The following is a 22,154-nucleotide window of genomic DNA, read 5'->3' on the forward strand; positions in this document are numbered from 1 at the left end:
ATAACGACCTAGCGCACCTCCTTCCACTATCTTCTCCCACCGCGACTACCTCGTCCACTGCTCCTGCCCTTTTACACGCATCGCCCTCATCTCCTGCAAGGTACAGACACTCCCGCCCCTGCTTCCTCGGTTTCCGTGAATATATGGTCCCTTTTCCTTTCCGTCCGGTGTTGCACTTGCATTTCCCACTCTCCACAGCCCTCCTCCTCCCTGTCCCAGCCGAGCGATCGATCAAGTCGAGCATCCATCCTACCTTACCGACCGACCCGATTCCATAATTACCGACCACCTAAATCGTGCTGCACACACCCACACATTCCTTACTCGGGGGTTCGCGCAAGGCCACTGGGAAGGAATAAAAAATAAGACGCCCAAGACAAAGCGAGAGAGCGAAAGTGGCACCTGGGTTTCACGGCTGCCTTTTTCCCTTTTGGCCGTCTGGCCGATTGTCTTGCTGTCGTCGGACCATTCTGGCCTGTTGCGCGTGCCCAGGACCTCGAGTTGGCTTCAAAAAACTACCCCACCGACCCGAACACTGGAATTGTTCACTGTTCCGCTCCCGACCACGCCTGGACTGCGATCTCCCTTGCGACTTCCCACAAAATCCCCGATGCCCTCATCCTTCTACAATATCCCCCAAACCCATTTCTCTATTTCGCCTGCTGTCGGCTCGCATGACAAGCAGGATTTGAAACACATATTTACTCATGTCGTCCAGGGTCACCCGCTCGTCTGCCCGTCAAGCCGCGAGTCAAGCACAAGCAACAGCGACTTTGAATCCGCCCGCGACCGGTGCTGCATCGTCGACGACATCCCCCTCCGCACCCGCGAGTTCGGTACACCCGCCGCCGAATCCGCCGACGCCGACGCCTGCCCGAAGCACCCGCAAACGGAAGAATAATACCACCAGCAGCCCCCCCACAGGCGCCACTGAACCACCCGCATCTGCCCGTCGGTCCAAGCGACAGCGGGTTGCACAGGCGTCCCCACAGCCCGCACAGTCCGCCCCAAACACAGCAGCACCTCCATCTCCTGTGTCTCGCCCGAGGAAGGGCAAGGCTCCGGCAACTATGTCGAGTCCAGGGTATGTTAGGTCGAACCGGACACCTAAGTTGATTTGGTTGAAGAAGCTGCAAATGCTGATGTGGTAATGGCAAACAGCAATCCGGAAGGGTCTGCCCCCAATCCCTTAGAGAACCCGTCTTCAGCTTCGTCTAGTAGGCGATCGAGTCGGAACAAGAAGAGCATGTCGATTGGCGACGGTACGTCATGGCCACCCTAAACCCCTCCTTCCATTGCCCACTTGGAGATTCTACTTACTCACGTGGCCGTCCCCCAGACGAACCACTCTTTGCCGCACACGGTTTGAGTCGACGATCGAAGCGAGTTTCTACCGATGCACAGGATGAAGACATCGTTATGAGCGGCACAGAGGAACACGCAAAGGCGTCCACAACGTCTCCGCCGCCGCCGCCTCCTCCTCCCGAAGATAGATTCCCGGAAGAGAGCGACGAGAATGATGACGAGGAGGACGAAGAGGCGTTGCGGCGATATGACGACGACGACGATGCGGATCCGTTTAGTGGTTTTGGAGCCGCAGCCGGCGTACCTGGCCTTAGCAACACGCTTAGGACGCTCACTAGCATGGTTTCCGGTACATCTTCGAGGCTTCGAGACATCTTGAACAACCTTCGGCAGAAGGACGACCCCACCATGCAGCTCATTGCGCTACAAGAGCTCTCTGAGCTGTTGCTCATCCATAACGAGGATACGCTGTCGGGCCACTTCTCTCCGGATGCCTTTGTGAAGGAGCTGGTGTCCTTGATGCAGCCGAACGAGCTCACCGGGGAGGAGAATCCAGAGATCATGCTCTTGGCCTGCCGCTGCCTGGCCAATCTCATGGAAGCCCTGCCCGCGAGCACATCGAACGTTGTCTACGGACATGCCGTTCCCATTCTATGCCAGAAGCTGCTTGAGATCTCATTTATTGACCTAGCAGAGCAGGCTCTTAGCACGCTGGAGAAGATCTCGATCGAATATCCAAGCAGTATTGTCCGCGAGGGTGGCCTCACCGCCTGCCTCTCCTACCTAGAGTTCTTTGCCACAAGCACACAGCGAGTTGCCGTCACTACGGCGGCCAACTGCTGCCAGAACCTCGACCAGGAATCCTTCCCCGTTGTTCGAGACGTCATGCCCATTCTTCTTAACGTCCTCGGAAGTAGTGACCAGAAGGTCGTGGAAAAGGGATCTCTGTGCGTCACCCGCATCGTGGAGAGTTTTAGGTTCCACCCATCGAAGCTAGAGGAGCTTGTCAGTGTCGACCTCCTTAGGGCGATTCTGCGTCTCCTTTTGCCCGGAAGCACCAATCTAGTCACGGCCCATATCCACACCCAGTTTCTCAGGGTCCTGGCATTTACTGCGCGTGCAAGCCCCCGACTTTCTGCGGAGCTTTTCAAGATGAACGTGGTGGAGACGCTGTACCAGATTCTGACCGGCGTGTCCCCTCCGGATGGATCTCATGACATCGCTTCGAAGCTCGACAGCGTTCTTATTATGCAAGCTCTCATTCACCGTCCGCGGGACCAGATCATCGAGACCCTCAACGTCATTTGCGAACTGCTCCCCAGCCTCCCCAAGTCGGCTGACCCTGTTTCTGGCGAGATCCCCGAGATCAACTTGGCCAGCGAGCCTGTTACACCATCCTCAGGCGGTTCTCGGAAGAAGACCACCAATGAGAAACGGGTTGAGCTGTTGGATGAATGCAAGGACGAAGTCCGGCGCTTCTCTATGATCCTCTTTCCTACGCTCACCGACGCATATTCGAGCACCGTCAACCTGAGTGTCCGACAGAAGGTCCTGATTGCCCAATTGAAAATGCTCTCCAACCTCAACGAGGAAATTCTTGTCGATGCCCTCAAGCCGGTTTCCTACGCATCGTTCTTGGCCGCTATCATCTCCCAACAGGACCATTCGTCCCTGGTATTGCTTGCCATCGGCGCTGCCTCGCTGCTTATGAAGCGGCTCGGCTCTGTATACCGTTATCAGCTTTACCGTGAGGGCGTGATTGGTGAGATCACCAAGTTAGCGAGCCAAGAAATCGAGCCGGAGCCGAAGCCTGAAGTCAGCCCATCCCCGGAACCGGCAGCAGAGCCCGAGACGGAGGCTGAGCCGGAATCCAACAGGTCCTCGGAGGAACCCGTCGAAGGGGAGCTGGAAGACGGCGAATCGGACGCTGGAGACCAGGAGAACGAACTCGTAAAAGTGGAGGAAAATGACGAAGCCCGCTCCCATCATTCTTCTGACGAGGAAGATGAAGAGAACGAGGACGAGGAAGAGGAAGACGATGAGAACGACCATGACCATGAGAACGAGGATGACGAAAATGACCAGGAAGATGACCACAACGGCGACGACATCTCGGCTTCCCCAGTTACCGTTAGTTCCGAAGGGTCGACTATGTCCATCTCCGGGCCCCCGGGCCGTCTCGGCTCGCACGTCCCTTCCGCGAAGACGAGAATTGTCGAGCGCGCCAAGCTCTTTCTTGAGATCCATGAGAACGAGGCGGAAGCCAAGGAGATGAAGGAAAAGGCCGCCGATATCCTGAGCAAGTTGTCGGCACTGGCTTTGGAGATTGAACAGCTCTACCTTCGCGGCAGCTTCTCATCGCAGCGTGCGCTACAGAGCGGCGTCGAACTGTTTGTGCGACTGGCCTCGTACTTCGACTCTGACCTTTTAGAGAGCGTGACTAGTGCGGAACTGCTTGCGTCTGGTGTGGTGCGTGTCCTCGAAGAGGTCATGAGCAACCCCGATGAACATCTAGCAGCAGCCGCGCAGGCCGCCTTCCTCCAGGTATTTATGGGATACGCGGTCAAGTCGAAGCCCAAGACGGCCACTTCCGACTCTCCGGCCACGCCGCTGAGCGTTCTCATCCATAAGCTCCAGGACCTGCTTAGCAGGTCTGAGCATTTCGAGGTCCTTACCGTTCACCAGCAGTCATTCGACAGCAACCGGAGCAGTGCGGCTTCCATGCTTGCGAAGCAGATCCGGCTTAAGCTAGTTGCGGACGAGGACTCGGAGATCCCTCGACACTACCGGAATATTATGGTATCGATTCATGCTATCACCACCTTCAAGTCTTTGGATGATTACCTAAGGCCACGCATCACGGTACCCCGTGGATCGAAGAGAGAAGCGGTCTCCCGAGCCCTTGCTGCCATGGTCAGCTCTGGTCTCCCCATGCCCGCGGCCGCAGCTCGGATGATGGAACGTTCCACCATGCAACAGCTCGCGGGTGGTCTATCCCCCACTCCTCCGCCCCCTCCCCCGGCGGCCGGATCGGCCTCCCAGGCGTCGGGGTCTCGATCGTCACGGAAGCCCAAATCAAAGCCCGAACCGGTGCCCAATGAGGCCCCCTCTACACCGGATCAGTCCTCGAAGGATAAGTCTTCGCTGCGCCGCTCCTCGCGCCGACACGGACACGCTTCGGAAGGTCTACCGACGCAGCCCCCGCCTGCGGACAATGAGGATGGTCTGGAGAATGCCCTGGAGTGCGCCGACGAGAGGCAGCTGTCGGACGAGGAAGAGATGGGCGAAGAGAGCCCCCTCGATATGGTCGGCGATGTTGACGAGGGCATGGAAGACGCTCCGACACCTGATCCGTCTGCAGTGAACCTAGAGGTTGTCGCTGGAGGCAAAGTCACTGCGCGCAAGGAAGATGGGACTAGGGTCCCGACACCATCACACAGCCACAGCCGACCTGCGGCGTCGCTGCCCAGCCGTATGAGTGCCTTGACCGCGGCGCTGCAGGGGAGCCCGACACCTTCCCCGTCGTCTCGCCCGATGTCGTATGCCGCGGCGATCCAGGCCACTCCCCAGGACTGGCATATCGAGTTCAGCATCAACGGCAAGGTCGTCCCCAACGAGACCACCATTTACCGGGCCGTGCACAGCTCCGTCAAGCCGACCGACGACCATTATGGGCGGGGCGTCTGGTCTACCGTCCACTCGATCAAGTTCCGGCGTGTCCCGGGCCCTCCGCCGGCCGAGCAGGCTGTGTTTGGCAGCTCCACCGAGTCGGGCGCCGAGTCTGAAGACGGAAACACTAGCACCCCCGGGTCGCTCGCCAAGTCTCCCGTTACGGCGTCGATTCTGCGGTTGCTCAAGAAGGTGCATGATCTCAACGCCAACATTGACGATGTGTTGGTCGAGAACAAGGAGGCGCTCAAGGTCAACGTCGAGCCCTTGTCGCAGTTCGTCAATACCAAGCTCACGGCGAAGCTGAACCGGCAGCTGGAGGAGCCGCTGATCGTGGCGAGCAACTGCTTGCCGAGCTGGAGCGAGGACCTGGCGAGACTGTACCCCTTCTTGTTCCCGTTCGAGACTCGCCATCTCTTTTTACAATCGACATCGTTTGGGTACGCCCGGTCTATGAGTCGCTGGCAAAACGCTCAATCTCAAGAGGAAGCGCGTAGGGAGCGCCGCGACGAACGACCGTTCCTAGGCCGTCTGCAGCGTCAGAAGGTCCGGATCTCGCGTTCCAAGATTCTGGAGTCAGCCGTGAAGGTGATGGAGCTGTATGGCGCTTCACAGAGCATCTTGGAGGTGGAATACTTTGACGAGGTCGGCACGGGGTTGGGTCCGACGCTCGAGTTCTACTCGACCGTGTCCAAGGAGTTCTGCAAGAAGAAGTTGAAGCTCTGGCGGGACAATGATCCCAGCGCGGACGACGAGTTTGTGTATGGGCCCAACGGGCTGTTCCCACGCCCGGTCAGTGAGGAGTTTGCGGCGACCGAGGAAGGTGAGAAGATCCTGCAGCTGTTCAAGATGCTTGGCAAATTTGTTGCGCGGTCCATGATCGACTCTCGCATCATCGACGTCAACTTCAACCCCATCTTCTTCCGCATCGGCGACGAGTCCACGGCCGTCCGGCCGTCTCTTGGGGCGGTCAAGTCGGTAGACCCCGTGATTGCGAGGTCCCTTATGATTGTCAAAAAGTTCGCCCTAGCCAAGAAGGCGATTGACGAAGATCCGACCCGGAATGCGGCGCAGAAGGTCCGCGACACCGAAAACATTCTGGTCGACAAGATCCGCATTGACGATCTGTACCTCGACTTTACGCTGCCGGGCTACCCCGAGATCGAGCTTATTCCCGACGGGTCACAGACCCAGGTCACCATCCAGAACGTCGACCTCTACCTGGAGAAGGTGATTGACATGACCCTGGGATCAGGTGTACGCCGCCAGGTGGATGCTTTCCGCACGGGCTTCTCGCAGGTCTTCCCGTACTCGGCGTTGAGCGCGTTCACGCCGGAGGAGCTGTGCACGTTGTTTGGGCGGGTGGATGAGGATTGGTCCCTTGAAAGTGAGTTTTGGTCGAGATGGATACCTAGTCATCATGGCGGCTGGCGGATCTGTGCTGACATTGGCTTTTCTTTTTCTAGCGCTTATGGACTCGGTCAAGGCGGACCACGGATACAACATGGATAGCAAGACCGTTAGGAATCTCTTGCAGGCCATGAGCGAGCTTACCCCAGCCCAGCGCCGTGATTTCTTGCAGTTCACCACCGGTAGCCCGAAGCTTCCGATTGGTGGTATGTTTCCCCCTCCCCTCTTAGTTGATCGGTGGTATTGTAGGGAAACGAGATCATTAACGTGGATTTACTGTGTACAGGCTTCAAGAAACTCACGCCCATGTTCACGGTGGTCTGCAAACCGAGCGAGGCACCGTACACTTCGGACGATTATCTACCCAGCGTCATGACATGTGTCAACTACCTGAAGTTGCCGGACTACTCGAACGTGGACACCCTGCGCAAGCGACTATTCACGGCGATTAAAGAGGGACAGGGAGCTTTCCATCTATCTTAAACAAACAAGCCAGCCCTACAAGATTTTGGGGCAGGATTGGGAGGAAGGATTTGGGGACATGGGAATATGAGGGAAAGGGGGAAAGACTTGAATTGAGAAAGATTGGGAGTGATTACGGGAGATGGGCAATTATTGCAATGGAGGGAGGGCGGAGAGTCAAGATTATGGACGGTGCGGGTGTGTGTTGAGAAATCATTGTACTTATTGTAGCTTACCTACCTACCCACGTCTTGTGTGTTTTTACTTCGGTTTTGTTCTTTTTTTTTCTGCTACTTCCTTTTTTTTCACTTTGCTCGTTTTCGCTTGGGACTTGGTCATCGTATATCAGTCATCATGGTCTTGGTCATGGTCTTGGGTTTGGGCTTGGGCTTGGGGGTTTAAGAGGGAAGGGGGAAAGGAGACGAATCGGTTAGTTTGCTGGGTTTCTGCTCTTTTGCTTTGCTCGCCCTGCTTTTATAAGTAGTTTTTTTCCTATCCCTTTTTTTGCCCTGTTTTCCCCCCTTCAACATTGGGATTTGGAGTTTGGCGAGGTCATCTTTTTCCCCGGGTGGAGCTAGCGATGGGTGGTGGTGGTGGTGGTTGTTGTTTGAGAGGGCGTGGGAGGAGTAGGAAGCGAAGAAAATTGGACGAAGGGGGTTGGAGGATGGGATATGAGGGATGGAATGGGGGAGGGGGGGAAGGGAGTGAAAAAGCGGAAATTGAACTCAGAATTGGGAGGGTGAGGCGTGGATGGGTGGATGGATGGGCAGATAAAGGGGGACGAGGATGAAATGGACAAAATTGATAGATAAAGATTGAGGTCTTGGACGAAGGGTGAAAATGAAAATGGTGGTGGTGTGTTTCTTGGAGCGGGTGGTGGTTATCTTAAGGGGGATTGTTTCCCGCAGCGAAATAACGTTAGGGTTTACAGCGGGAGGGAGAATGGGGAGGAGGCGATGGATTTGGTTGGGAGGATATTAATGGGAAGGGAAAAGGGGTTCAAACGATGGCGCCTGAGGAGGATGCTTGATTTCCTTTCTCTTCTCTTCACTTATCACCCCTGGTCTCTATCCTGGGCTTCTCTTCTTTTCATCATTGCCCATTTTCTTACAGTAATGCAACGGGTTATGCTACCTTATCATGCGTTGCTTACTTACCCTACTCTACTCTACTCTCTAGACTGGCAGAATGGACATTGCATTGGTATTTGGTCGGTACAAGAGTGGGGTTTGGCTAAGTAGTGGCGGAGGTAATGACGGTGGTGAGTGGTTGTGGTGGGCTTAGGTCTTGGGAAAATGGGATTGTCGTGGGAATTGAGGGGCAAATCATAGTGGATAAGGCGGTTGAAGGGGGCAAATTGCAGTCTGTTTGTTGACTTTGGGAATTGGTTTGTTTACTTTGCAGCGGCCCAGGTGGCAAAGCAAAAGCAGGCAAAATAGCTCTTTTTTCGATCCATGAATTCATCAGAATTAAATCATATCGCAGCCTGCAATTCCCCCCGCTTTTGATTTTTAAAAGTCATGAGGGAAGTGATAAGTGATGGTGTTCCGATGCTGGTATGATGTCATGTGCTCAGGCCTTGGGAGTTGGGATTTAAATGACAGGCAGGGGGGGTCGCGCCAAGCTTTCTCTCTTCGACGCGTTTACCGACGCGTCTTCTTTCTCTCCCTTGCACCATCGCCCCTCCATGCCACATTGGAATGAATGACCCTGGACATTGTCAAACAATTCCTAGGCAACACAACACAACCTGGACATCTATGTTTTACTTTGTATTTCTCGAACGACCTGCCGCTTGATTGTGGGGTTGAGACACTGCGAGTTTTCGACGTCCGACCGATTGATTGCGGTGACTTGGGACTAAACGGATTCGACGAAGAGGGGCAAACGACACGGTTCGTGTTTCACGACGGGACAGAATACTCGAGCCAGTCGCACCCTTTTCGTCGGTTGCGTTACTACTCCCTGGAATATTTCCGTGCTTGGTGTGGAACCGGCCGACGACACTGTTACACGAACAACGACGAGACCGAATACGCGCCCCCAAGAAGGGACGAAAAGAAAAAAGACCACCGACATGGCACCCCGAAGAACCACCCGCCGGTCCGCTGGCGCTGCTGCAGACACTGCGACACCCTCAGCAACAGCAACAAAACCGAAACCGAAAACCACTACTCCCGCGACTACCACCACCACCACCAAGTACGAATCGAAACCGGTCCCGAAACAGGTCACCTTCCCCGCGCGCCGGAAAATTGTCAAGACATATGGACATCACAAGACCCGGCGGTCTCTGCCGGCGCGGTTGGAGTTGGAGGGGGAGGAGGAAGGTGACGATACGCCGGTTTCGGAAGGGAATAAGAGGCGGAGTTTGAGGCAGCAGACGTTGACGCAGATTGATTATGTGCGGTCTTCTTCTGGGAGTTCGGGGGGAGAGGCGGGGTTGTTGAGGGTAGAGGATGAAAATGGGGACGGGGATGGGTCGGAGGTGGATGAGAAAGTTGAGGAGAGGATAGGGACACGGAAGGGGACAAGAGCGAGGAAACAAGCGCGAATAGGACAGGTGGAAGTTGTGGGGGGGGAGGAAGAGGTCAAGGTTGAGGGTACGAATTCGGGCGATAAGAGGAGGACGGCGCCTAGGAAAACGAAACGGAGGAAGACGGCGGGGGATGCGCCGATTCCTGGGTTGGAAAGGAAAGGGTCGAGTTTTCATACTCAGACTTTGACCCAGTTTGTTGGGAAATCTGGACTGCGCTTGGGCGAAACTGGTGATGACGACGAGCTGCGGGTGGACGACGACGGGGACGAGGTTAAGGACTTGCCTCTGCCTGTGAGCAACACGCCGGTTAAACGTCCCGCAGCCTCAAAGAAGGGAAAGGGCAGGGTTGTCTCCGCGCCAGACCCGCACACGCCCAGCAACAAACGCATCAAGGTCAAGCTCGAGGAGGTACCGTCCTCTCAGACGACACCGTTCACACCGTTACTGGGCCACAGTCCGCTCAAGCTGGAGCGGTCTCCGCTGACGCAGAAGTCAACAAATTTGGACGCGCCGCTGCCGACGATGGAGACCGTTTCCAAGATCCCACGGACGCTGGTCATCCAGGACAGTTACAGCGTAGGGAGCAACAGCAGCGTGGGATTCCCTTCCTCTTCCGCGGGGGACATACTACAAGAAACACGAGACACGCCCAAGAAGGAGGAAGAGCGGACATCCACCACCCAGGACCGGGCACCGCTGGCGGAAATACCAATCGGGAGCATCGAGCTTGGTGTAGAGTCCACACCGGCTGGGGAGACGCCGACGGCACGGAAGAAGCGGATGTTCGTTGAGATTCCTGACTCGGATGAGGAGCTGGAGAGTGTTGGGTCGACGCCGTTTAAGACACGGTCGACGCAGCAAACTCCGCGATCGAAACGTCAGATGGTAGAAGACGGCAACGAACACAGCGACTTTAAGATTGCCGCTGATCCGGCGTCGACACCGAGGGTTCGGGGCGCTGTGGCGTCGAAAACGCCGGTTAGCACGGGCCGATCTGATAAGGAGAATGAGACGCCGGTTGTTGCGGTGCTGGAGGATGAGGATGGGGATGAGAATGCGGATGAGGGGATGGGAGAGAGAGAGGGAACGCCGACTCCGACGCAGGGGAGGAAATCGCAGGCGGCCAGTCGGGGGAGCCAAGTTACACCGAGGACTGCGTCGCAGTTTTGGACGGCGTGGCGTCGGGCGCCGGGTGGGGATGTTGGCGGGTTTGGCGCGATGACGGGGAGTAGTGCACGCGAGGCGTTGACGGAGTTGCCTGTGGCTGTCGATGAGGAGCCGGCTAGTTCGCGAGATAAACGAGGTGGTACGCCGACTGTTGGGTCGCAGTTTCATGGGAGTATGGGGGAATCGGAGGGGAGAGCGCGCAGGGCTACGCCTGAGATTGAGGATACGGATGAAACTGCCAGCGAGGCGGAGGAGGAAAGCCTTGGTGTTCCGCAGAAGGATATGGATGAGACGGCGAGTGAAGCATCGGAAGACGAACAACGGCCACCGTCGATTCTCCGCAAGCCCGGCTCACAGAGGACGCCGCGAGGCACGAGCGCGAAGAACAGCAGGTCTAGCCCTCCTATCGGCACGCGTGACGAAAACGGACCAGCCGCGACCTCACCGGCCGTTAGGAAAGTTCAGATCGCCGTTCCAGATTCATCCGCGGAGGAGGTCTACAAAGAAACGCCGCGGAAGCCAAGGTCGCACAAGTCATCGCCCATCTACCAGCGACAAACCCAAACACGGCACACCCAAGCCCGGTCGCAATACTACAGCCAGTTCGAGAGCCAGCGCGTTCCCATGGACGTCATCCGGTCCCTCGGCCCCCAAACGGACCGGTCCGACATCATCATCTCGCTCCACCCCAAAATCGTCGAAAACATCACCAACGGCGCGCAAGACCACGAGTTCCGCAACTACAAGTTCCCCGTGCAGGTCGTCCGCTGCTGGATCTACACCGACCTGCCCGTGGGCGAGGTCAAGTACATGGCCACGCTGGGCCCCGCGCAGGAGCCTGGCCAGCTGGACAGACACACGGGCTTTGGCAACGCCGAGTTTAACGATGGGACCTCGGGGTACCGCTACGCGCACAAGCTGCGGCAGGTGTATCGGCTGAATAACCCGGTGCCGCTGGCGGATATGGCGGAGCATGGGATGGGGGATGGCGCGCCGCAGCGGTATCGGTATTTGCCGTTGGCCGTGGTCGGGCAGTTGTTGGCCAACTTGCGGTGTCCGTTGTTTGCGGACGAGGAGGGGGATGAAGATGGTGATGATGATGACGAGTGCGGTAACGAGGGTGGAATGACGATTTCGCAGGAGCTGGAGGATCAACTGCGCACTGATATCCTCCACTCGACGCAGAAACTCCAACGGCACCGTCCCGTTAACGAAGACGAACAGCACGAAGAACAAGACGAAGAAGAAGAAGAAGAAGAAGATATCATCCCCGCCAGCCAAAGCCCAATCAAGAACCGCTCTACACGCAACACCTCTCACACAACCACCACAACCACCACCCGGTATTACCAACCTCCCCGCACCTCTACAAGGGGCAGCAGCAGATCCCAAGTCCGCCCGTCCCAAGCAACAACCGCCTCAGACCCCTCGCAACCGTCCGAGCCCGCGGATATACCACTACCACCCCCGCGTCATCGAGCCCGCTCGCCCATTCGAATTCTTACCTCCTCGTCCTCTGCGGCGGCTTCGGTGGTCGGTTCCGACCCGGCGTCTGTTCCACGCCCGCCGCTGCCGGACGAGGAGTCCAGCGGGCTTTCTTCGGTGCCGTTGCCTGGGTTGGGGTATGGGTATCGGTATGGTAGCACTGGCACGGGTAGGGATGGAAGCGGAAACGGGAATGGAACCGGGGAGGGTGAAAGGGGAAGGGATGGAGAAGGCAGTACCGGAGAGAGTGAAGACCCGCCCATGTCGTTGTCGAGGGCGAGATTGTTGCTGTCGTCTTCGCAGGTGGGTGTGTTGCCGCCGGATAGCTTGTTGTTGGAGGATGTACGGATGGCGCCGCCGCCTGTGGAGGTTTGGGATTCGGATGAGGGGGACGTCTAGCCTGGTTTAAACGAGATGAGATTGTGGTTGGGGAGTTTGTTGGGTGGGTGTTTTGGTCTGGTGTGGGATTTGGTTTGGTGTGGGATTTGGTGGCGTTTTGTAATTGGGACGGTGGTTCTTTAATGGACTATTTGTATGGATGAGTGGATGGTTTCAAGGCTCTGTTTGGGAATGGTTGTTATGTAGGATGTATGGGACATTGATAGGAGTTGTGGTTTGGGTGGGCGATTGAGGTCAATCCACTCTTTCTGTTGTCACGTTTCAAGGTTGGAACTGCCATCTAGGGCACGAATGAGATGAAACTGAGTGCGGTGTGTACGCGGTGGGAACAAATGTTGTCTAATTTCTTCCCGAGCATTAACTGGTCCTCTGATTTTTTCGAATCATTGAACCATCTAAAGTCTACTTCCTTATCCCATCATGGCCCGTACGGAGTACTGTATCCGTACTGTACATGTCTTGGCAGCGGCATGACCCGCAATGTGAGACTGCCCGCACGGGCCTCCGAACCGAAGCCTCGGACGATCGCAGGGGGCTTCCTCCAACTCCACATCGAACCTGCCCAGGACCCTATCGTATTAAGGTTCTGGCATTTCGACCCTCGACCACCCGACAGACAAGACAGCCGACACTACAAATACGCCGCCTTCTCGCCTGGTTTGGATTGAGCTGTGCATTTGCAGGATTTTCTGAATTGGAAGACAGCTACGAGGGGAAAATTCCGACCCGTCTTTTAGTCACCCGCGCATTTCGAAACGATCGATACACACCTGCCTGCCTTAGGAAACGTGCGAGCGATTGAAGATGTTACGGCACCCCCGCCATCAGTCGCTGCCCGACGTTTTATGAAGTGGAAAAATTGGTCCCGCCCCGAGACACGTCGATAAAAGCCGTACGCCGCTTGAGATTGCAGCTGCATTGTCGCCGCCATGAGCGGTCGCGAGGTCAGCCCGGCCGAGAGGTTCGAGGACGAGAAGCGGAGGATTATCGACAGCTGTTTCACCAAGCGGGATGAGGATGGTGCTTGTGAGTGGGCACTTTAACTCGGGATTATAATACTACTTCGTCGGTGCTGACTGAATGGCCATAGACCTCGAGACGTACATAACCCACATCAAAATCACAGAATACCAGAACTCGCCGACCGCCCCGCCACCCCCCTCTGCCCGAACCCCCCAGTACGAAAAGCCCCGGGTGATCATCGTCGCGGTGCGCCAGTCCGGCCGCGTGCGCATCCACAAGTCGAAGCAGAACACCAACGGCACCTTCTCCATCGGCAAGTCGTGGTTCCTCGACGACCTGACCGCGATCGAGTCTTTCACCAGCCCCACGGCCGACGCTAACAGCGCGCAATGGGCCGGGAACGTGGGGTTTGTGGTGACTCTGGGGAAGCCGTACTACTGGCAGGCGCAGTCGGATAAAGAGAAGAAGTTTTTCATCGCGAGCATCCTCAAGATCTACAACAAGTACACCGGAGGGCGCTCGCCGACGCTGACGGGGTTTGAGCAGACGGAGCTGGAGCAGGTTCTGGGAGGGGCTCAGGTGCAGCAGCGACGACAGGATAGACCACCACCGCCGAGAGCGGGCGGGCCGTTACTCGAGCCGACGGCCAAGTCCTCCAACGCCTCGCTGGCCTCTGGGTACAACACCCCGCTGAACGCCCAGGGTACACCGTCGCTGCAAGGAACCCCTCCGTCACTAGCACCCGGGTTTCAAGAACGCAAACCGTCGCGTAGCCCGCTGGTACCAGCGAACGGGGCCGCAACGACGGGAGGAGCGTCTTCCCCCGCGCAGAGCATCGACTCAGGCCGGCCGTCGCAGGACCACCAGTCGTTGCGTCGACTGGCGTCGGGGAACAAGAGCCAGGACTCAGTGGCCGCGTCGTCGATTGCTGCGAGGAGCGAGGATGCGATTAGTTTACGACCGAGCACGCGCAATGGCGGCGGCCCGGTGAATGGGTCGGCATCGTATGGGAACCTCGAGGCATCGCCCGGTCCGGCTTCGTCAGCGCTGTCGGCTGCGTCGTCGGTCACGCCAGCCGACGAGAAGAACCCGCCGCCCGAGCGGAAACGGCCCCCGATGGATCCCATGCGTCCGTTGCAGGTGGACAAGAATTTGATTCCCGCGCCGCTGATGAGTCCTGGCATGCGCCGGGAACCGATGGTGCCGCCGCGGAATGTGGAGAGGATGGCGTCATCAAGGAAAGGGTCGTTTAGTAGTAGTCGCGGAGGTGCACCTCCGTCGAGGGATGGGCCACCGCCTTCGAGAGATGGACCTCCCCCCTCTAGGGACGGACTGCCGCCGTCGAGAGACGGGTTAGTCGCCTCGGCGACGCCGAAGAACCCCGCCCGGTCGGCTAGTCCCGCAGCGGCGTCAATACCACCTTCGCTTCCCCCGACTTCGGCTATTCCCCCGATTCCCGTACCAACTCCACCAACCGATAACACCCCGCCCCGACCCCCCTCAGAACCACAAGAGGAGACAACAAAACCCGGGCTGTCAGCGATGATGAAGAAGAAATCCAAGGGAGAAATCGCAGGTGCCTTTTGGAAGGCAGCCAACGCGGCCAGTGCGTTCAAGCCCCGACCGGGCGGTGCAGCCGAACGTCTGCGGCAGAAACAGAACGAGGTGGCGAGCGAAGGGCCGGATGGGATCACCAGCGTTATCCCGGCGCCGCCCAAGCCGGTGCAGAAACCCCCGACTGCGCCTGAGCCTGTGACGCCTGTGGAACCGCCGCCTAGAGCGGCGGATAGGGGGATTCCGGAGGTGAAGATCACTGAGTCTGGGCCTACGTCCGCTGCGGGTGCGGGTGGACTGAACGGGAGTAAACCGTCAATTCAAGATCTGAAAAAGCAGAATAAAAAGGACGAGCTAGACGCCGACGGTGACGGCCCCGACGGTGGTGCCCCCCGCCGCTCCATCATAACCGGCAACGACATGAAGTACCTCGCGACCCTCGGTATCGACGCCTCGTCCCTACTCGACAGCCAAACCAACGAATTCGCCAAGTGGCTGGACTATTTCGGGTGGGTGCCCGGCGAAGCGATGCGTGGACGGCACTTTGATGAGATGAGGGTTGATCTGGACCGGGAACTGAGTAAAGCGCAGGCGGGCGGGTGGTTGGCGCGGTTTCAGGAGGAGGATGAGAGGGTGGAGGCGATTAAGAGGGGGATTGATGTCGCGGTGGAGGAGTGTGAGGAGTTGGATAATTTGTTGACTTTGTATAGTGTGGAGTTGTCTGTATGTTCTCTCTCTCTCTCTCTCCCTCTCTCGTTTTCTTTTTTGGTTTGTTGTCTGCATCTTACGCACAGTGACTAACCAAAACACAGACCCTCGCGGACGACATCGCCTACATCGAAGCCCAAGGCCAAGGCCTACAAGTACAAGCCGCCAACCAGAAACTGCTGCGCAAGGAACTCGAGTCACTGCTGGAAACGTGTGCCATCAGTGAGGCTGACCTCGGCGCGCTCAAGTCGGCGCCGCTGGAGACGGCCACGGGCGTCGAGGAGATTGAAATGTCGCTTGTCACGCTGTTTAAGGCGATGACTAAGATGGATCCGACGCTGGGGGGCAGTGGGAATGGGAATGGTCTTGGGACTGGGGAAGGTGAAGGTACCGGTAACGGGACTGCGCGCAAGAGCGAGGACCACCTCGGCCTGGACAGCGACTACGGACAGATGCGCATCGTGCAGGAAAAGAAAGAGATGTATCTCGCCGAGAGCGCGCAGTTCATGCGGCGGCTGGTCATCTTCATGGAGCGGCAGTTCTCCGAGGCCTTCCGGGCCACCAAGGCCGCGCTTGACGGTGCGCTGTCTAAAAAGGCCGACGCCCGCAACCACGAGCCTGGTCGCGACCTGCTGTGGATGTATAGTCCGCTGGTGCTGTACGCCCGCGATGTTGACTTGGACAACTGGAATCGGATCTTGCAGATCTACCAGGACAAGTGTCATCCGATTTATAAGACTGAGTTCAAGGACGCCACGGAGGCATGGAAGCGCGGGGTACGGAAGCCGGCGACCGTGGCGGAGGAGGGGGCCGAGTTGTTGTTTACTGCGCAGGCGGAGAAGAAGGAGGAGGGGCTGGCGACGACGGCGCGCAAGTTGACCGTCAAGCGCAGCCAGACGCTGGCTCGCAGTCTGCGGTCGCCTTTGGGTGATTCCAGCAGTAGCAATGCTACAGAGAGTAACAACAAAGCCCACGACGGCCGGCCGCTGCCGTACGAGGTGTTTGCCGGCGTGCTGGACGACCTGTTGCCGCTGGTGGAAATGGAACAGAACTTTGTCGTCGACTTCTTCCACGCCACCACCCTCGAACAGTCCGACTTCCCGGACCTCGTCGTGGCCTCGCGTCCGCATGATCGCCGCGGCGGTGACCTCAAACGACACCGCCTGATGGAACCCGACCGCGAGCTAGCCAGGCGCGTGACCAAAGCCATGGAGTCCATTTTCCTGTTTCTCGAAGCCAACCTGCAGCGGCTGATGGAATGGGCGTTGGCCATGGATCCGCTGCAGGGCGTGGGGGTGCTAGCGACCCTCGAACGCAAAATGGCCGAGATGAGCCAGTCGAACCAGGATTTCCTGAATAACGTGCTCGCCAAACTCCACGGCCACCTGGAGACGCGGTTCCGCAAGTTTGTCGACGACCAGGTGCGCGCCATTGAGGAAACCAAAGTCAAGATCAAAAAACGCAAGGGCGTCATCCACTTCATCCGCATCTTCCCCAACTTCAGCGCTGCTGTCGAAAACATGCTTGCCTCCATCGACCCGTCTCTCCCCGTCCGCCGCATGGTCGACCGCGAATACGACCGTTTATTGAAGAGTATGTTCGACTCCCTCCGCGTCATCGCCCGGGAAAACCCCGCCCTCGGCGGCCTCACCGCACCCACCACCACTTCCACCACCACCAGCACCAGCACCTTCAGCACCCTCACCAGCCACATTCCCATGGGCGCCAACAGCAGCTCCACCGACCCGGAAGACAAAGAAGCCCTCAACTTCCACATCCTCCTCATCGAAAACATGAACCACTTCCTCGAAGAAACACCTAACCCCCACCGTCTCGAGGTCCTCGATGACTGGCGGGAGACGGCCCAAAGGCAGTTGGCCGAACATACCAGTTTGTATCTGCATGCTGTTATGCGGAGGCCGCTGGGGAAACTACTTGAACACCTCGAGAATATCGAGGCGCAGTTGTCACAGGGCACTGCTGGGGGGAAACCGGGGAGCGCGAGTGCGATTGCGGCGCAACCGAGTAATTCGAAGGCGGTGTTTAATAAAGTGCTAGGCGGGTATGACGGACGGGAAGTGAGGAAGGGGATTGAGGCGTTACGAAAAAGGGTGGAGAAGCATTTTGGTGATGAAGAGGAAGATGCTGCTGGTCGGAAGGTCCCTGGGCTGCCTGGGTCTGGGTCAGGCGTCGGGTCAATTGACCGCGCGTCGTTGTTGAGTCTCGCGGGCAGTGGTAGTGGTGGTTCTACGCCTGCTGGCATCACCGCTTCCTCCGGTATTACCCCGACTACAAGTATCACACTCCCCGGCAGCAACGCCGATGGTAGCGGCAGTGGCGCTGGAGGTAGTGGGAGTGGTGGGGGCGGGGGTAATAGCAGTTTGGTGAACAGGATTACGAGAGAGTGTGAAAAGTTTTATGCTGATGTGGAGATGCGCGTGGGGAGGGTCACGACGGATGTGTATGGGGGGGATGTTTTGTTTGAGTGGCCGAGGGCGGAGGTGAGGGCGGCTTTTGCGGGGAGGTGAGTGAGTTTAAGGAAGAAGGGGAGAGTATATATATGTGTGTGTTGCGTTGTTTATACATTGGGTGTTTTGCGTTGCGCTGTGTTTATGCCCTGTTGTTCTGCGTGGCGTGGTGCTAGCCGGTTGTTGACTTTGCTGTGTTGTGTTAAGCCGAGTGTAGCTGTAGCGTAGCGAGATTCTGAGATATTCTGCAGAGGGTTAAGCAATTCGATGAAGGCTACTTTACTCACTTGAGTACTCTACTCACTTGAGAAGGCAACTATGGAACGATTGGAGGCAGTACAACAAGCCAGCTACAGATATATGACTGGCCAGACTTCCATGATTGCTCCTAGCTGCTCTTCTGTAATGTACGTGTTGGCGAGTACATCAAGTCTAGATAGCTGTCGTTGAGGATCTAATAATGATCTCTTGGCAGCAAACATCCCAAGAATCCAGCCGCCCTGCCAATGACCACGTTCGTGTGATTACGTCAGCAGTTACAGGGGCCGACAAGATGGCAGTGCAGCCTGGAAGCACAGGTACCTACCTACCATGTACGAAGTATCCGTACATACGGTAGGACATGCATGTACAAACATGTAAGGCTGAGAAACGAGGGGAAACGAGGGGTTCCGGAGAAACGACCCAACAACCTCAACTTCAAACCTTGCTCTCCCCACGCGGTTCTAGATTCAGCTGCTTTCGACTCTTGATCTCACGGGCGTCCACCCATCCCAAGTGACGGTCCCATCGACGATGAACGACGAGCAATTACAGATCATCAAGGACAATCCTATTGGGGACGGACTCGAACGATTCCGCATGTCATTTAGTTCCATCTGCCACGACGCCCACCTCCCCCCTACCATTTTTGGAGATGTGCTGGAACGGGTTGGCCACCAAAGTGAGAAACAAAGCGCGCCTTTGTCATCACCTAGCCATTTGACCATCTTGTGATAACATGGGTCACTGACCATCCCGCAGACCTCGGGTCCATTTTCGGCGCCTTTCTCAAGGCTGCCCAAAAACTTCCCGCTGCCGACCTGCTCCCCGCCAGCATAGGTCCTGGCACCCTTCGAGACGATCTTCTGCGCCTTGAACTCTCAGTCCGCGCCGGTCTCTTCTACTTGGGCTTCGACGTCGACCTTATAAAACCTCTCCTCAAGTCGGCTCTCATCGAGCCCATGGATGACGCGCTGATATGGAGTCAAGTCTACTCCTTCCTCGCTGACTTTACGTCGCCGCTCCGGCCGGCCCCATCAAGTCTGCAGCAAGCTTTATGAGTGCGTAATACAAGCTGCTTCCCGAATTTTCTCGGAGCATCACAAGTAATATGTGGACGGGGTTCTTAAAGGGGAGCTTGGCCCGAAATATGTCGGGCTCCGGAACCCCCACGCTACATTCTTGTATCGAGGGTCTCGAGGCCGCGTCCGAGGCAGTGTTCAAGAGGGGTACGGAAGGGGACAACCCGCTTATTCGTGTAGAGGAGGATGGGATGGGTGGCTGCAAGTTGCGGATAAGAATCGGGTCTTATCCTGGTTTGCAGACCTGAGCGAGAAGTTGGGGGTATTTGCAGAGGACTATACGTCTACCCTGACAAGTCAGCGGTGACCACCGGCACAGCGGCGGCCGTTGGCAAAGCCTAACTAGCTGATTGACAGTTCTGTCGGGAAACGGAAGCTGGACGTCGGGTATGTGAACAACCCTGAGGCTACGAAGGACTCGAGATGCCACTGGTCTCAGATTCTATCCCGGGGGAACGGAAGGGTAATCGATCCGCCGATATCCCTTCGGAGGCATGGCTCGATATTGGGAGATATGTAAGAGAAGTGCTTGCTGTTCTGGATATGTATCCACTACAACGGGCCGGGAAAAGGGATCGGGCCAACTGAATTTGATACCTGGAATTACGAGAGCGATAGCAAACTGGTTGGGTCTAAGAAGAGTGTGATCGATGAGGAGGTGGATTTCCTTGCCATTTCAAAGGACAATTTTACGCCATATTATCAGCAGCTGATCGTATGGGTCAACAGGCTTCGGAGAGAGGTACTCCCAAACGGTGGGGGGGTGGAAGACGCTACAGCCGGAGCTGTTTTCTTTGATGAAGGGGATTTTTCGTAAGGCCCGGGAGGACCTCAATGTGGTTGGGGATGATGAAGAGGTAGCAGTGTCGTAGGTTTATTCAAGTGAGCGAACACAGCAGCCTTCGTGTCGCCTTGTAGGGCAGGCGCCGGTTCCATCTTGTCTCGTGCTGTTGATCTAAGTTCGCTGGTCTATGGCTTGTACGCAGCAGCCATCATCCTCCATTTTATCCCCGAAATATATGTCGGTAGGAGAGTTGGCGTATATGAGATAAGCACCCGCCACATTACTAAGGCGGTGTTGTGGAATTTCCGGGGTGTTAGAAGACAGGAAATGGAAAATATCAACATCCAGGATACAGTCACTCTTCACCAAATTATATAACCTACACTGGTACCTGACCTGTGACAAAAATTTCTTCTGACATAAACCGAAGTGCCAATCAAGTAAACACCCCCCAAATCCGTCCCAACAACACCGAAAACCGTGCCTTCCCTCCCACGGTATCTATATTTGATCCCGCAGCGAAACAGTCACCAGCTCCTCCCAATACGCCAAACAGTGGTATTTGGCGCAGCGGCATTGGGAGGAGCATCGCCGGTGCCGTCGTAAATCGAAGTGGCCCTGGGTTCGATTCCCGGGGCCAGCGAAGAAAATCTTTCCACTGGGAAAGATTTTCGTAGCTACCAACCGCTATCCCTCCGGATGGGGATAGGGCTTGGTGGCGAGCTTTTTGTTTTTCTTTTCTTTGTTTAAAAAAAAGACTTTCTCTGGAACACAGAATAAGGGAATGAATTGTACGTGGCGAAGGGGGCGCAATGGACGTGAGTTTGCGGTCAAAGCAACTAGATCTGGGGAAAGCTTCTGGACTCAGTTTGGTTCAGCCGGCCTTGGTACGGCTCACCCCTCGCTCAGGATTTGTGACATACGGACTCGGACAGAAAAGAGTGTTGTATGAGACTGTAGAGATAATTCCTTGCCACGTATGTTGCGAGATGGATTATCAATTCTTAGGGTTGACGCCTTATGTACTTCCCATTACCGTCATATCATAACGAGCAAGCGACATAAGATGGAGTCTGGATGGGCGATGAAAAGAGATGAGAAAAAAAGACGGTATAACATCGAGGATTGAAGAACAAGAAAACGAGGCACGGGGACGGGATCCTTGAGTCTTCTATGTTTTCAATCTCTAATAATACCCTGCCAAAATGGACTCGACCTTTTCACATGATGTACTATGGCCAAATACAGACGCACAGAGCCTGCTAGATGTCCCTACTACTCTCATATTTTATGGTGTTTATGTGAAAACGACAGACTCTTCTGAAACTGTGCCGTTTGTACCTGCCGACAAATTCCAAAATAAGTGGTGTTCGCTTCCTCTTCGTTTCGCTTCTCTCCCATTCCTGCCCACATGACTTACATTGTCGAGTTTGAGTCCGTTTGCCGCCTTTGGACTTTCCCTTTCACTAGTCTCTCAAACCTCTAGCTTCCGTGGCATGATAATGACAGGAATTCCTTCCTCGGACAATCCGTCCTGAGTGTTAAGGAGCAAGTTGCGATGGCGGTGGTAGTTTCCCGCGAACGAGTAAACAATGAAGCCAGACAAGTCAGAAGGAGCCCCTGAGATGTGATTTTATGTATTTAACCCCGGCGGCCTCCCACTTCAAATCCCAAAAGCTTCCCTCCGTTCACTAATTCTGAGCATCACTCGACCTTAGCCCGCCCCAGCTCATCCTTACGAGCACGATATCTTACGCTTGCTTTTTTCTCTCCCCCAGACACTGGTTCAGACTCGCATCCCACCCGCTCGTCCCCCAGACAACGAGCAACACCATATACCAAACTCTAAGTGCGGGCCTCTTGCCCCCCCCAGTCAGTCGACATTGGACATGGCCTTG

The 22,154-nt window shown here is 56.3% G+C and overlaps 4 protein-coding genes across 4 annotated transcripts; all 4 read left to right on the plus strand.

Moving 5' to 3' along the window:
- Positions 1-707: 707 nt before the first annotated feature.
- On the plus strand, positions 708-6,867 carry C8A04DRAFT_8912 (uncharacterized protein; the record flags this gene model as incomplete). The annotated part of the gene is made up of 5 exons (XM_062785290.1): positions 708-1,084; positions 1,162-1,262; positions 1,310-6,361; positions 6,441-6,590; positions 6,671-6,867. The coding sequence occupies 5 exons, from the start codon at positions 708-710 to the stop codon at positions 6,865-6,867; spliced, it is 5,877 nt and encodes a 1,958-aa protein (XP_062640784.1).
- A 2,056-nt stretch (positions 6,868-8,923) lies between these two features.
- On the plus strand, positions 8,924-12,436 carry C8A04DRAFT_9134 (uncharacterized protein; the record flags this gene model as incomplete). Its single annotated transcript, XM_062785366.1, has 4 exons — positions 8,924-9,298; positions 9,410-10,817; positions 10,866-12,245; positions 12,291-12,436. The coding sequence occupies 4 exons, from the start codon at positions 8,924-8,926 to the stop codon at positions 12,434-12,436; spliced, it is 3,309 nt and encodes a 1,102-aa protein (XP_062640785.1).
- Positions 12,437-13,365: 929 nt separating this feature from the next.
- On the plus strand, positions 13,366-18,189 carry C8A04DRAFT_8977 (exocyst complex component Sec3-domain-containing protein; the record flags this gene model as incomplete). The annotated part of the gene is made up of 4 exons (XM_062785310.1): positions 13,366-13,462; positions 13,527-15,676; positions 15,766-17,855; positions 17,991-18,189. The coding sequence occupies 4 exons, from the start codon at positions 13,366-13,368 to the stop codon at positions 18,187-18,189; spliced, it is 4,536 nt and encodes a 1,511-aa protein (XP_062640786.1).
- Positions 18,190-18,924: 735 nt separating this feature from the next.
- C8A04DRAFT_34131 (uncharacterized protein) lies at positions 18,925-20,108 on the plus strand (the record flags this gene model as incomplete). The annotated part of the gene is made up of 5 exons (XM_062782724.1): positions 18,925-19,072; positions 19,153-19,431; positions 19,523-19,768; positions 19,912-19,988; positions 20,091-20,108. The coding sequence occupies 5 exons, from the start codon at positions 18,925-18,927 to the stop codon at positions 20,106-20,108; spliced, it is 768 nt and encodes a 255-aa protein (XP_062640787.1).
- Positions 20,109-22,154: the final 2,046 nt, after the last annotated feature.

This window comes from Dichotomopilus funicola (genome assembly GCF_033296635.1).
Source record: "Dichotomopilus funicola strain CBS 141.50 unplaced genomic scaffold C8A04scaffold_3, whole genome shotgun sequence".
NCBI classification, from domain to species: domain Eukaryota; kingdom Fungi; phylum Ascomycota; class Sordariomycetes; order Sordariales; family Chaetomiaceae; genus Dichotomopilus; species Dichotomopilus funicola.